This window comes from Chlamydotis macqueenii, chromosome 4 (assembly GCF_036417535.1).
Source record: "Chlamydotis macqueenii isolate bChlMac1 chromosome 4, bChlMac1.mat, whole genome shotgun sequence".
NCBI classification, from domain to species: Eukaryota; Metazoa; Chordata; class Aves; order Otidiformes; family Otididae; genus Chlamydotis; species Chlamydotis macqueenii.
Window position 1 is genome coordinate 71,979,410 of NC_141559.1, and position 15,295 is coordinate 71,994,704.

The 15,295-nt window shown below is 39.9% G+C and overlaps 1 protein-coding gene across 3 annotated transcripts in view; it reads left to right on the forward strand.

Moving 5' to 3' along the window:
• The window catches only part of TBC1D14 (TBC1 domain family member 14), a 71,169-nt gene that overhangs the window by 35,791 nt on the left and 20,083 nt on the right, over positions 1-15,295 (forward strand). For all 3 annotated transcript variants that reach the window (XM_086746241.1, XM_086746242.1, XM_086746243.1), the window contains exons 4-9: positions 5,695-5,813; positions 8,464-8,546; positions 10,655-10,772; positions 12,192-12,298; positions 13,202-13,282; positions 14,699-14,793. In XM_086746241.1, the coding sequence (XP_086602367.1) occupies positions 5,695-5,813; positions 8,464-8,546; positions 10,655-10,772; positions 12,192-12,298; positions 13,202-13,282; positions 14,699-14,793 (603 nt within the window). The remainder of the gene's footprint in view (positions 1-5,694; positions 5,814-8,463; positions 8,547-10,654; positions 10,773-12,191; positions 12,299-13,201; positions 13,283-14,698; positions 14,794-15,295) is intronic.

Below are 15,295 nucleotides of genomic sequence, written 5' to 3' on the forward strand. Positions count from 1 at the left end.
TACTTTTCATGAGCTGTGTTGCTTGCCATTGTGGTAGTTATTAGTGCACTGACACTAGATGCTTGGATGGCAGATGTCTAATTAACTGGTGGTGAAGGGAATGAAGCTGAGATACTTTTAAACAGTGAACTGTTCCTCATTTGGTATAATATCACTGCCTCTGTAAATTAGATGAGAAATTGTAGCTTGAAAACAGCTGATATCACAGCTAGCAGTTTTGAGAAAATAAGTTATCTGAGGTTTTGCAAAGCCACCTCTTAAAAGCAGAATGCTGACGTGACTTTGGTTAGATTTGAGTCGGTCCTTGCTGCTCACTTTGTGATGCTGGATCAGGCCATGAGCAGTGCAGCCTGGCAGCTGCGAACTGTAGTCAGTGAGATTAAGGAATATTAAATCCTTAGTGCAGTGCTGAGAAAAAGGCAACTACTGGTTGCAGATGAATAGGTAATAGGATAAAATGTGGGTCTGCCAAAGATGGTGCCATAGCGACTTGGGTGTCTCCCCCGAGTTAGATAATGGAGCCTTTGGACAAAGGCAAAATGGCAACCGCAATTCACCTGGATTGAGGCAAAATATTTAACAAGATGTGTTGTGGAAGTGGTCTGAACTGCGGGAAGAGATAGATAGATGTCTTTTAGAGCTGTCTGAAGAGGGCAGAGCGTGAGTTGTGCTGAGAAGGTGCTTGTGCGGTAGGAAGTGTTTCAGCAGAACCCTGCTGCTGCTTCGGCGCCGATTTAAGGGCTGGCGGCCTTCGCCTGCTCTTGCACTGAGCCCCGTTACAGAGGCAGCCTCGGCCAGCGGGGTACCGGTACCCGGTGCGAACAGGCGGCCGAGTTGGGCATGGGAAGCGGAATTGGGGTTGGCAAACTAATGAAGAGCGATGCCCGTGTCTCAGAAATGTGGCGGCGTCCCAAGCCGGCACAGACAGTCCTGGCGCGGCCCAGGCGAACGCGATGGCGGCTACTGCCCGTCTCCCCGCGGGGCCGCCGCCGTGCGTGCTCAGGCAGCGCTGGGCGAGACGGAGAGAACCGATCGGGTGCGGCGGCTCCGCGGGTGATTAGCGGGGCTGGCGGGGCGGGGCGGGCGGAGGCGCTGCGCCCGCGGAGGGCGGCCCGGGCAGGGGCAGGGCAGGGTCGGGGCGGGCGGGCGGCCCGCGAGGCCGTGGGGGCCCGGGCGGCGCCGCGGCGGGAGCCAGGCCCGCGGTGCGGGGCGGGCATGGGGCTCCGGCGCCGTTGCCTGTGAAGGACCGCAGCTTTCATGGTGAGCGAGGCCGCGCTGGGGCTGCGGGCAGCCGTGCCGCCGGCGGGCAGGGCAGGGCGGGTCGGGGCGGGGGGACGGGATGGGTGGGCGCGGATTTTAACGCGTATCGGTAGAGCCTCGTCCCCTTTTAAATCGCCTTGCTGAGTCCGCTGTAGAACCAGCTTCCCGGGAAGGGGGTTCCCTTTGTGCGAGGCGGGGCGGAGGCGGGTGGGGAGCCGACGGCACGGAGCGGCGGGGCTTGGGCTGTTGGGGCTGCGGAGCGGCGGGTGCTGCTGGCGGGCAGCCATCTCCCGTCCCATCCCGTCCCGCGCCGAGCCGCCGGGCAGGGGGGAGCAGTCCGGCGTCTGCCGCTTCGTCACCTGTTTCGTATTCGCCTTCCTCCGAGGCTGGTTACCTTTAAACAAACAGGGCCGAAACAAGATGACCTTGATCGAGCAGTTTGTGCGTTGCAGGGTCGGTCCTGCGGGTCCCCGGGGGGGCTCGGTGCGTGTGCGAAGTCACCCAGCCCGCTCCCGGTGAGCGCGGTTGGGCTTTTAGCGTTTGCCCTGTGCCCCGGTGGGTTACTGGTGCTTCTCCGTAAAGGTGGTTTAGGACCCCTTTGCAGATTTGGCTTCTCTTTCTTGAAGAACTGCGGAGGATCACCACAACTTCAGCTTCTTGCATCTCAACTGCAGAGCTGTCAGATTCCACCCAGAATTAAACTTGATTTTGGCGGGGTGTGTTTCTGTGGGTTTGTTTGTTTGGTATGGAGGTGGTTTTCTTTTAATCAGTGCTTTAATCTACAGCACGCTGTCTTAGAACATGTGCAAACCCTAGTTCAGCTGTTGCGGCTGAGTGCTGGATAGGTTAAGACGAAACCTGGAAGAAAGCCACTGATCTCAGTGATAAAGATGTATTCTAAACGGTAAACTATTGACTCATCCTAAATTGATCCTAAAATTAATTTGGAACTGTATCAGGTTAGTAACCCCTAATTATGGTGTAGAATTTAAATAGATGCTGAATGATTTGTACCTGTGAGAGATTTGAGTCTGGTTTTAAAAAAAGAAAAGAAAGAAGCAGCTTAAAACGAGCTATTGTGTGGTTCAGCCTATTGCAGTATGCCTGTGTGTGCAAATACTTCTGCTTGCTCAGTCAGCAGATACTCAAGAGTTTGTGGAGGCTTTAATCTGCTTCGTTGCTGTATCATACATTGTGCTCTATTCAAAATTGCATTCTGTTCTTACTAGAATAAAAGTTTGTTTTGGCAAGCTTTTGTCTTCTGTGAATTTGGGGCATTTTGTTTTTTTTGCTTTTGTTGGGAGTTTGGGGGTTTTTAGGGGATGAGGTCGTCTTGTTGTTTTTTTTTTTTTTTTTGACATTGCCTAATTAAAAAAACGGTCTTGTAGATAATGACTGTCACCAACAGATGTTTTTATTCTTTTTGGTTGCCACCAACAAGGATGGAATTACTACAAAGGACTCATAATCTGATAAAACGTGCCACTCCCATTTTTGTGCTGGTCTGGCTTCTTTACTGTAGGGTAGCGCTGAGTAGAACACATCAGTGAATACTTGCTGAAATGCAGGGTGAGCTTTTGCTCTTTAAGAGGTTTGAATAACTGTAGTAATATGCCATTACTGTAACTAGCCACCCATATTCCAAAATAAAACATTCCTTAACCAAGAAATTATTGGAGGAATGATATGCTTAGTGCTGATCTGGAAAACTTTGTGCTTAGCTGAATGAGATTTCCAAATTAATACTACTGTACGGAATAAAATCTCTGTTGCAGCCCAGTGTGCACAGATCTTCTTACCTCCCAAAAGCAATTTTGCTCTGCAGTTGGCTTTCAATGAAAGACGACCCTGAAAATAATTTTTATAAGCCAAAATTAAACAGCTTTTCTGGAACTTCTGTTGTTACAAGCATTGGACGTGTGTGTTTTAGTGTCAAGTTCTGTGATGCTTTAGGGAGATTAATATATGATAATTTCTTCATATTAGCAGTTTCTTGTGGATGCTGGATGGTTTTTCTTTCGCTAGTAGTATCTCAAAGGAGTAAAAACGTTAGCTTAAGGGACAAGGTTCACCTTCTCTGTGGAAGCAGTAAGAGGTTAATATTTGACTATGTTAATTTGTGAAAAATAGCTAATAAAAAATCAGTCTCCTAATAGAAACTGGAAGAAAGACTAGCCATTTGCTTAATTCTTGTCAGCACAGCAGGTATAGTCTGCAGTTGATGGTGCAGCTGAAGCACATTTTGATGGTGCACTCATACACTGGTCACTACCAGCTGCTTGCAAGGAGTTATTAATGCAAGAATAATGTCTTAGTTCTCTGAATATGCTGTTGATGACAATGCTTTTTTACTATATTTCTTTGCTTATTTTCTCACTGAAGTTTTTTTTTTTTTAGTGAACAGCTTTGTCAGTATGAGCTCTATCCCTTTACTAAACAAAACTGAATACTATTCAGTAGTTTAAATACATTTTTTTCTTGGTTCTTTTCCTTGTTTTCAAACTGATGTAGTGCTTAACTGTATTAACTGGAATTAATGAGACAGACATTCCAGGTTCGTGACAACATTTCCCATCAGAGCAAGGCAGGCATCGTAAGACTGATTATTGAGACAGTGCCCAGTTAACAAACAAGGAAAAAGAGGATTTTTCTGTGTCCTGAGAGCTTTGCAGACCTGCACCCGTGGGTCCAACAGAACTAGCTTGAACTGTAATTGAATTGTACGATTCGGAGTAGAAAACCACAGCTGAGTTGCTCTGCATTAATGTGGGATTTTCATCCATCTTTTTTTTTTTAAGGTGGAGTTGGAGGAGAAGGCCTTTCTGGAAGTGGTAGGGGTCCCGTTTTAGTTTCTGAATGTTCTGGGCTATTCTGATTCTGTTGGAAAGGTTGGATCTGTTGCCCAAGGAAGTTTTGACGTAATTGATGGGTTAGGTTGAGAGAAAGAAATCAGTGCAATTTGAGGAGCTGTTCATGCTAAGGGGAGAAAGTCCATGGCTGGAACACTGTTCATAGTGCTCATTTGTAATGATTAGTTTTTGCAGTACAGTTTCCTTTTTTTTTTTTTATTTCTACAGAAATGGTATGAACAAGCTACACATGAAAGCAGGTGTTTTTTGGAAGTGGCAACATACATTATAAAGTTAAATATATAAGTATCTGTAATATGGATTTGGTTTTCCCATAGGACTGTTTGTGCGCGTTGTTTGTATGTCACTGATACTTTGAATACAGAATGTTTGCTGTAGTACTTCAAGCACTGGAGTAGATGGGAGTTGTGTGAAGGTTGTTTGATCCCATTAGGTCATGATTTTGGTACTTTTTCTTCCAAACAGTGTTTGTAGGAAAAATAAAAATAACATAATACCCGTGATGCCAAGTTGTCTAATGTAGATCATAGTGATACAGGGGTGGAAGGACCTCTGAGGTTCCAACTCCCCTCTCAGAGCAGAGTCGTCAGACCAGCTTCCCAGGACTCATCCACCTGAACTTTGAATGCCTTCAAGGTCAGAGGTTCTACCATGTCTCAGGAAACTTTTTTCAAACACTGGCCCCACTTGTCTCCTAGTGGTGTGTGTATATATACTTCTTTTTTTTTTGTCCTAAGACCAGAATTCCCGTTGTAGTAGTTTATGCCTGTTGTCTTCATGTTCTTTGTACAAGCTCCTCCGAAATCCGTACTCAGCCTTTGCCATCCTGCTGTTGCCGTCTACCAAAGTTCCCTACAACACCTTCTCCTCTGAAGGCTGAACAAGCCCATTTCTCTTGGCCTTTTCATGTGTCACCTGTTCCAGACCCCAGTCATCTTGATGCCTCTTTGCTAGTCTTGCTCTTCTCTGTCAGTGCCTATATTACAAACACAAATTAGTATGTTATGCTCTGTTGTGATTTAGGATTGTAGTATTTCAAGGCGTCATAACAAGTGTGGGGTTTCTGTCTGACTGTGATTTTACACTTTTTTTTTTTTGCCGTTGTTGGACTGTTACATCTGAAAATAGCTTGAGTAGGAAAAGTCTTACGGTAAGACTTTAAGGCAAGGAGCTTGTGGTCATTTTTGGCTTCAATTTCAAAGCCATGTAAATCAAAACAAAAATATTTGAAATAAATCTTATTTTATACCTCAGATAATATCTACTGTTTGTAAGCTCATTCTTAGTGGTACTTTGTAAAAGCAAGCTGCCAGTCAGAGGAACTTAAGATGTTTCTACAAATAGAAGGAATAGAAAAAAATATCAACACTTACTCCTGAACGTAAATTTTAACATTTGTTTCAGTTCTGAGGTTGCTGTAGTTGGAAAGCTTTAAAGGGACTGCACTTGGGCAGAGATGTGAAAGCATTATCTTGAAGACTTTTGCAGACCCTGTTTAAATTCTCATGTGCATTATCTTGGTGTTCTCCACTCTTTTAACTTGCTCTGTCTTTTGCTTCTCTAGGAATATGAAGAAAAAACTGGACGAGCTCACAGACCGCTCTCTCCAAAACAGAATGTGAGGAAGAATCTTGATTTTGAACCACTCTCCACTACAGCGCTCATTTTAGAGGACAGACCAGCGTAAGTTTTGGGAAGTATGACAGTGAGGGTCCCTTTAAAATTAGGCTAGCGAAGTTCTTCATACTGTTTGTATTTGATTACTCTAACTTAGATTATTTAAAATTTAAAGTAGATTTTTTTTTTCAGATCAGTGAAAAGGAAAGCGGGATGATTATGAGAAAAAAATATTCAAACAGAAGTAGTCTTATTTTATAATAAAAGCAATGGCTTTGTACGGAAGGTGCTAATTAAGAGAGCAGAGCTCCAGTTTTGAGTAATTTTAGCTTCTAAATATGAATAAGGGATTTTTATTTTTTTCTAAGAGAATGTAAGCATTTAAAATGAAGCTGGTGTATGCTGAAGAAATGGAGAAGCAAGGATAGAGTTCCTGTTTACACAGAGAAAGACCACACTTCCATGAATAATGAAACAATATAATGATTGTTCTGCAACGTTTTAAAGGTTGTCAAATTGTTTCATGCTTCTGTTACTGCAAGGAGATTCTTGCATATGTGGGCTAGCTTCATAACCATTTACTGGCAGCTACTCTACCATAGTTTGCTCCTGGATTACACAAATTCAGTCATGCGTAGTCAATTTGTGAATGGTACCCAGCTTTACAGCCATGATGTCTGCAATTTTAATATAGCTGTGCATTGGTGTAGAGAACTGGCCTAACATAGGTCTGTTTTCATCAGCAAATCTGTATGAAGATTGTATCAAAGTAGTCTGGCTGCAGGGTAATTTAAGACACTTTTTGGCTTGACTGGTAGACTGTGTGACAAGACTTTTTGAGACATGTAGAACAATGTAAGAGTGATTGTTTGTTATAGCAGGTTTTATTTTTGCTATAACAAAATCTTATTTGTTGTATTTAAAACTTGTCTGTTAAAAATCATTCTTTATGTGAGATAGTCTGAGAAGTACAGTGTTCAGATAAATTGAATTGATACATTATAGGATAACATTCAGATTTTGCTTTCTTTCCTACTTTTGATAAACTGAGCAGCTCCTAGCTGGAAGGGTATTTTTAAGATTCTAGACAATTGAATCATCATTTCTTTTGTCTAGTATGGAAAACTATTCTGGACAGCATGCTGTTCTCTGAATCTTTCTAAAGAATCTTTTTTTTTTTTTAAATTGTTTACTAACAGTTTGCATGCTATTCTTTTTTCTATTTTTTTTTTTTCCTATTAGACTTTAAGTAATTTATTTTTTATTTCCTCTGGCAAAAAAAAATAAAGACTTCCAGGAGAAAAATGCAGTGAGATTTTTTTTTTTTTTTTTCTGAAATAGCTGCTTTTGATTTTGCACTCACTTGTAGGGTTTAGGTAAAACTTTTTAGGAAAAAAAAAACCCAATAAGTATTCCGTAGTCCCTCTAGCTGGAAAAATCTTAGTAGATGCTAAACATCATCTCACATGTATGGTGATGTCGTTAGGAGATAGGGCAAGTAGCTTAAGTGGTGGAATTTAAGTTAGCAGAACTTGTGTTATTTCATCTGGTTTTCCTTTCCAAATCTTCCCCAACTTACACCGTTTGTAAAGACTTGGATTTAAAATGGGCACTGGTCAATTTACGTAAATGAAACTGGAAGAGAGTAGGTTGTTCTCTGTTGTTAGCAATGACACAAGTCTGAAAATCCACTTTTGTTATTCTTCTAACAATCTTTATTTTAAAAAATATTCATAGGCATGTATGACATGGCTAATGCATACTTTACAGGCAATATGAGTATGTGCGTAGTAAAGCGTGCTGCTGTTAACGGTGACTGTTGAGGGCTAGCAGCTGCCTTATGTGTGACGCCTTACAGGAAAGTGAAAGTGGATTTTTGCTTACCTCTTTCATTAAACAAAGCTATAAACTGTCTTAGGAATACAATACAGCGTTCTGTAATACAGAAGAACAAAATACTTAGTCACTTCCTGTTTTGGTGATCCTGTAGTTGTGTGAGATGCATAGTGGTTATATTAATTACAAATATGATTAGCTTGAAGTTAACGTGGTCTGATACACGAGCATGTGTATTTGTATGGCAGAGATGTTATCAGTCCGGGTTTTCATCACAAATCAAAATGATTGTCTTGGTGTTGATAACTGGAGAATATAGAGGATGACTCCAGTGCCACTTCTTCCTCTAGAAGCCATAGGGAAGAGTTAGGCCTTTAAAATTGAAATGGGGTCTCAGCGAGCATGGGGGGGAAACAAAACTGGTGTAGAGAGTCATAACTGCATTGGTAAAGAAAGTTGTGGATGTAACTCTTAAATGAGCAGTAAGAGAGAGTACAGTCTCCTGTCTGATCTATAGGCATCAGTTTAAATCAAAACTACCAACTCCAACTTGGTATACCAGTATATTCTGTAATATCGGCCTGTGGGTCCAGTTGGTTTAGTATCAAAAATGCTGAAATTACCAAACATAAGGAAATTACTCAGCATATTTTGTGTATAAAAGTAGTCGTAGCTGGTCAGTGTTCTTTCCTTCTCTTCTGCTGACTCTGGCAAAAAAAAAAAATTCTTTCCAAGGATCTGTTGCTCTACCCTTTCATAAAATATTTTGACAAGAAGCAGTATATGCTTTTCTTTTAGAAGTGTCTAGAATTTTATTTAGACAAGTGTTCCAACTTTAAATATGGAATTTTTAAAATTTTCTTTTTTTTTTAAATTTAAGGAACCTCCCTGCAAAACCAGCAGAAGAAGCTCAGAAACACAGACAACAGTACGAAGAAATGGTGGTTCAAGCAAAAAAAAGAGGTGATGGAATTTCTTGTCTTCAGAGGAGAGAAATAAAGTTAAGGGGCTGAAATGCACTTGTTGCTCTGTAATGTGAGGGATCTGTACCTCCCCTCAAGAAGAATCAGTCCAGCGAAGAGAGAGGAATGAGGGTAGTTTCATTAGAAAGCCCTGCTCCAAGCTGAGGAATAAAACAATCCTAGAATCAAGCAGGAATTTAGTTCTTAAAGTTGTTACTCTTAAATAATTGAGTGGCATCTGTTTGTGGGTTTAAAAATTTAGTAATATATTGAAGTAGGTTATCAGTCAAATTAGTGAAGACTTGTCTTATTTACATAACTACAGGGTTTTTGATGGTTTCATGTTGGGAACAACCTGTGAAGGCTGTAGTATATAAATAAATTCATAATTTTCCACATAGGCAAATGTACACGGTAATGTTTATTTGATAATCTGTAAAATTAACTTAAAATTTACAGCTTTCCCAAGGTTTTGCTCATAATTTCTTGTCTAACATTGTTCACAGAAGTGTCTCAGCAACACTGTACCATGCGTATCTGGTAGAGCTTACAGCAGTGGTTTCCTTCTGCTGATATTTTTGACCACCTGGATTTTCTAATGAAAAACAATTGCAATAATAGGAAGTATGGACTCATAGAAGTTTTGTGTCCAGTAAGAGCTACTGGAAATATTTTTTTCTTCCCAGCTGGCCAGACCCCTGAGCCATATGAAATAGTGGAAAGGTGATAAGAGCACAGGACTTGCTTGCTTTCTGCAGTTGACATATTAATGAAAGTATCCTCTTGTGATTTTGAACATCATACACCTACCAGTGAAGTTCTCACTTCATGTGACTCCCATGTTAGTATATCCACTTAATGAGTAGTAGTCCAAAGGACTTTCTTTATTCTTTCTTTGCACGTAGGGTAGATGATGTGGGAGAACTGGGATGACACTCAGGTTAGGCAATGGGCCAGGTCCTTGCTCTGTCTTCACTGGACTGGAGTATGTCATTCCGTCCAGATAAATACTCTGACAAACCCGTTTTCCCTTAAGCCACTCCAGATGAAAAACTTTGCAGAGTGATGTATTGTGTAGACGTCAGGAAATCAAAGAGTGTAAACACCCTCTTTTTGTCTGGAGAAAAATTCAAAGGCAGAATTTAGACAGGCTTACGAAGAGCTTTTATGAAAGCTGAAAATATTTTGAGACAGTTGGCATGGTTCCTGCTCTGGCACAGCTTCTGTTGGGTTTTAAAATGGACCCATCAGGTTGTATTTGTTCATTCCAAAGACCTTGTTCGTGGTACTGCTGTTCTTCAGTTAGTTTTCCTTGCCTGGTCAATACCTTCCCGTATTGCAGACTGTGTGTGTGCACACACATATCGTGTGTTTTCACTGTGCTGCTACAAAGAATGTTCGCCTGCATTTGTTAAATTGGATTTTAACAAATTTGCTGGTAAAAAAATAGTGGTTCATGATGCAAGAAGAAATACTGACTGATAATGCAAAAATGTAAAATATGTTTAAACTAAACGTGAAAAATGTTAAGGTTTTAATGAGCTGAAGGTTTCCAGTATATGTATTTGTGATGTATGACATTTAGATTAACCATATGCTAAGTAACATCAAAAATGTGGCTCTTGTCATTTCCTGACAGTGTATCTAAAGTGTAATTTCTATAGACAACACATAAGAGTGAAAACAAAATACAAAATTTGTATTGTTTTTAGCCTGTATTTTTGAGTCTGCCATGAAAAAAGAGAGGAGGCTTTATTAGGAGACAGTCTGACCTGTCCTACTAGATGGGGCTGTTGCTGTAAGTGCTGCTAATTCAAAGTTACTGATGTGGTTACACTTGAAGGGTCAAGGAAGCCATGTATTATCCAACTGCCTTTATCCCATCCGTCGAAAATGAACCTTATGCATAGTTCCACTTTGTTCTTTATTCACATTTGGTGTCACTGCTTAGCTTGCCGTATGTCTGGGAAGTCTTCAGAATTTGAACATTCCACTATACATTTAGGGGAATATAGTGTGCTCTCACATGGCTGTATAGCTGTGAGTAGCTGACTCTGAATGTTTGGTTTCTGGTTTTATTAACTTAAAAAGGAAATTGCTTTTCTGCAGAGCTTAAAGAAGCCCAGAAGAGAAAGAAACAACTGGAAGAACGCTGTAAACTGGAAGACAGTATCGGCAACGCTGTTTTAACTTGGAACAATGAAATCTTACCCAACTGGGAAACTATGTAAGACAGTATGTTATACTGAGTTTTAATTAAAATTGCTGAATTGGTATCATGAAAGAAAGTTGCAAAGTTAGCAAGTATAGTTTTGTTTCAAAGTCGCTACAAAGAAAATGAGCAACATGTTTCATTATTTCTACAAGGTGACTGGAAGAGATGCAGTTCTTGCTTGTCTTTAGTGGAGGTTCAGGATGTTCAGGAACTGTGAAACACTGAGAAGTGATCTGTGGTAGAGAATGTAAAAGGATAATGCTTGAACACCATGAATTTGTCTAAAATGAGCTTTTTTTGACTACTTGAGCTGTTGATGTTATCAAATGTAAATTGGAGTACGCATATGGTATTCTGAAGCCTCTTTAATTACAGAGTGGTTTACCTGCTGAGATAATCAAGTGATGGAAAAGAGAAGTAGGGAAAAAGTTATTTTAAAAAAATATTAAGTGCTAAAAGATTTCCTACAAAGACACAGCACAGGCAGTTGGTAAGCTACCTTCACTATCTAGTTTTTAATAAACTTTGCTAGTCATCGTAAAAAAAAAAAAACAGCCCCCCTCCCCGCATATAACCACCACCACAACAAAAACCAGCCTCCACAGCCCTCACAATTGCAATTTGCTTAATTGTGGAATTAAGTTGTCCTGAGAATACACATTAAAAATATGGATGGAATTTGTTGGAAAATATTTTTCTGGAGAAATGAAGTAAGAAATTGAGTGTAAGCAAATTGCAGATTTATGTGTCTGTCGTTAGTATTTGAAGATGCATTTGTAATGACTGCTGTTAAAATAAGGACACGTTTTCCTGTATTGGTTATAAATCTAGAAGTTACCCAGTGTATTCAGTATTTTACATTTTAGTTCAGAATCTGCTTTTAGATAAATGAATTGTTTTGGTTTTTGTCACTACCACAAAATTTCATTGGTGTTTGGGTGCTGTTCTCTTCCTTCTGCTGGGCTCTCAGATTGATGAGCATCAGCTGCAGCCATTTCAAAGCCTGTGTTCTGTTGAAGTGTCTTTCATGCTCCCACATAGAAGTTGTTATATCTTTATGCATTTTTCTGGGGAATTAGAGCTGCAAAGCTGAGTGGGTTAGCACAGGCAGTGACATAGATATGGATTACATTTTCATATGTTTATTTCTGTGCCCTATGATTCTTGCTGGTCAAGTATGGTTGCTGATTATGGATATTGTCATTGCAGTGCTTCTGTCAAAATAAACCATTAACTTGGAAGGAAGTAAGCTTTCCCTTATAGTTCAAAGCAAAATAGTACTAAAGAATGAGTATATGCAAGTGACGTTTGACTTCTTGGCCTATTGATGTTCATTTTGGTTTGGATCCCTTCAGTAGGGGTAGGAGGACACATCAGCAATTCAACTGGCAATGAGATATTTCTTAGAATAATCTGTTTTATTTTAAACAGGTGTTGTTCCCGTAAAGTTCGAGAGCTATGGTGGCAGGGCATCCCACCCAGTGTGAGAGGCAAAGTCTGGAGCTTGGCAATTGGCAACGAGTTAAACATCACCCATGGTGAGACTGTTGTTTTGTCTACATTGTCTTATGAAGTGAAATAATAATGGGATGGTCTTGTATTTATTACGGTGTTTGGGTGTGGAGAGATGTTATCTAGTTATGCTTTTTGTGGTGCTTTGACATGTTTTGTTCAAAAATACAGTGTCTTTTGATCTTGTAACTGCTCTAGGACTGCTGCTGTGAATTGTTTCTGATTATTGCTGTCACTGTGTCTTGCTTTGATATTAGATGGAGATGGTCAGAATTAATGACTCAAGCTTTTTTTTTTTTCTCTTTTTGAAACTTAAAATTGTTTATTTTGTAATGCCTATGAGTATGCATATAGCATGCTTCCTTTGATTTAGAGCAAGACATTAGGTTTGTGAGAGATTAAGAGACCCCTGGGAGAATTTATACTTTTTAAGAGTGTATGTTTGTGAAAATAGAAATAGTGTGCTACTTCAGAGTACAGAAAAACAGCTCTGAAAGACTAACATATATAATTAATTCCAACATGGAAATGTGCTAGATGGCCTGTGCTCCTGCTGTGTTGTGCTGCTTTTCTGTGCTTGGCTTAGTTACTTTGGGTGTAGTTCTTACATGGAATTTTCTAGACTTAGCCCAATTATCCATTCAGACTATAGTTCTGAACAGCAGTGCTCTGCAAGAAAAGTGAATGCTTGAACATAAAATGCAACTTGTGCCTAGAGTGCCTTTCCTTTTCACTTAATCTTAAGTTACAGGTCGGTGGAACGAGCCTTTCAGAACCATAACCTACTTAGAATTCAATTACTGTGTTAGAGATACAGTTACTTGTAATGGCTGGTGCCTGTTGCTCCTGTGGTAGGTAATTAGTATCTGACAGTAGGCATGAGCATATACAAATAGTGGACTTGGTTTCCTCTGTTTTTCTTTTTCTAGAACTGTATGATATTTGCCTGGCTCGTGCTAAAGAGAAATGGCGATCACGTAGCACAGGAGCAGCTGAAGTAGAATGTGAAGGTACGCTTTTCGTGAAGGATTTATGCTGTGTTACAAAATAAGAGATTTTGTAAAATTGTTCCTTAAAATGAAATTATAGGTTTTAAACAAACGAATTCAACTATAAAGATGCCTCTGGTAAAAAGAAAGCAGGAAATAATTGTATTCTTTATTCTCAATGAAACTATAGTCTATTCTAAAACACACTTGTTAATTTTTTTTATAAACTATGTTTAGGTACAGTTCTTATTTGGTGCTAATTTTTAGAAAAACTAGGAAAGTTTGGGGATTATAATTTGAATTGCAACACTAAAATACTTTTCTGCATCTGTAATTTTGGAATTGAAACTCAGATTATAGCAGAAAATTGCATTTTAGTACCTTATTGCAGCTTTGAGCCTATCTCTTGGGTGTATTCCAGAGAGCAGCTATTTATTTTTGCAGATGAAGTGGTATGAGACTTACTAATTGATTGGAAGAGTTGTCTGTTTTTGAGAAAGTATAAAACTGCATGCAGATGCTTGAAATTGCCTTTGGTAAATAATTTGCTGAGCAGAAAAAGGAGGACGTGCATACTGACATATCAACAGAAAAATATGTTTTATTGGAAATCTCTTATTTTGTTCTCTTAAGACTGTCTGCATCTTACCTAAGATGACATATAGTACATTTCCAGCTTCCTCTGCCACTTTATTTCCTGGAGGGTATATGCTCATGTGGTTGGTGTAAGCATTGGCCAGTGACAGTTCTTGGTTTTTGATTGCTCAGTAAATAGCAGTGGGTAATTCCCAACTATACTTACAGAACAGGCAAAATAGAAATAAAACTTTTTTAATATCAGAAAGAAAACTAATACTTTAGAAATGTACTTTGTATGAGAGCCATTTCAGTTATGGAGAGCGTGTTGAGTGAGTCCATGATGTTTAACAACATGTACAAAGAGTAAATAAATGTGATTTTGGGCACAGGAGAGCTGACAGTGGTAGAGATAAGTGGCATCCGTCAAATGCTTCTGCTTTAGAACTTCTCCCTCCCACCACAGCCTTTCCACAGAGGTAGCTATTTCAGGAGCCACTGGGAAACTGTGTTGAGGGTGAGAGGTCACAGGTTAACAGGCTTGTGTCTGTTGAATGTCTTGTCAGCAGATGCCAGTAAAGTGCCTGGCCTGCCTTGCCCTGTGTCTTTCCCCTCATCACTTTGAAATGTATTCAGTGTCAATATGCACTGTAGGTTTGCTTTGACTCGGGACATTCTTGCTTCTTAGGCTGTATGCTGAATTCAGGGAATTGTCCAATCTCTTGGGATAGGCACCCTTATTCCCCTATCATTTGCATTGAAATAAATGAACTGTGCAAAAGCTAACCCTTACTGAGGGATGGAAGGGAAAAGGGCCTATGCTTGATCCATGTAATAAATGCAAAAACTTGGCTTTTGTAGATGCTGGATTTTCTGCAGCTGACAAAGAAGCAAGCTTGGAGTTAATAAAACTGGATATCTCAAGAACATTTCCTAATCTCTGTATATTCCAGCAGGTAAGCAATGTTAACTTTTGTCTTGACTTCTCAGAGAAATTAAATTTACATAATCTTGCCTCTATCTTGGTTGAAACAGCCCATTGAGTTCAAGTCTGAAGGGGTAGACAAGAGGAAAAATTTCATAAAGATTTTTGAAAACCATATGTAATCTAGAAAAGAGTAACTTCGAGGTACTGTACATTTGGAAGAGGCAAAAACCCCCAATCTGTTGGCTAATCAGCATGATTCATCTCGCCCAGTTCATGCTGGTTTTCTGTCTGATGAAGTGATGCAGGTGTCTCCAAGTCAGTGAATCAACACTGCTGCGTTGCAAATATAAGATGAGAGAGAGTACAGCTCAAGCAAGCAAGGTTTTGTGGCCTTTTTTTGGTTCCATGCAAAACCAATTGAACTTTTATGTTTCTCATGTGCTTTAACTACTCATTTTAACCAGGTATTTTGTCTTTCTGTACACAAATTTCAGCAACCCTGTAAAAAGTTTAGATTGTGATAAATGAAC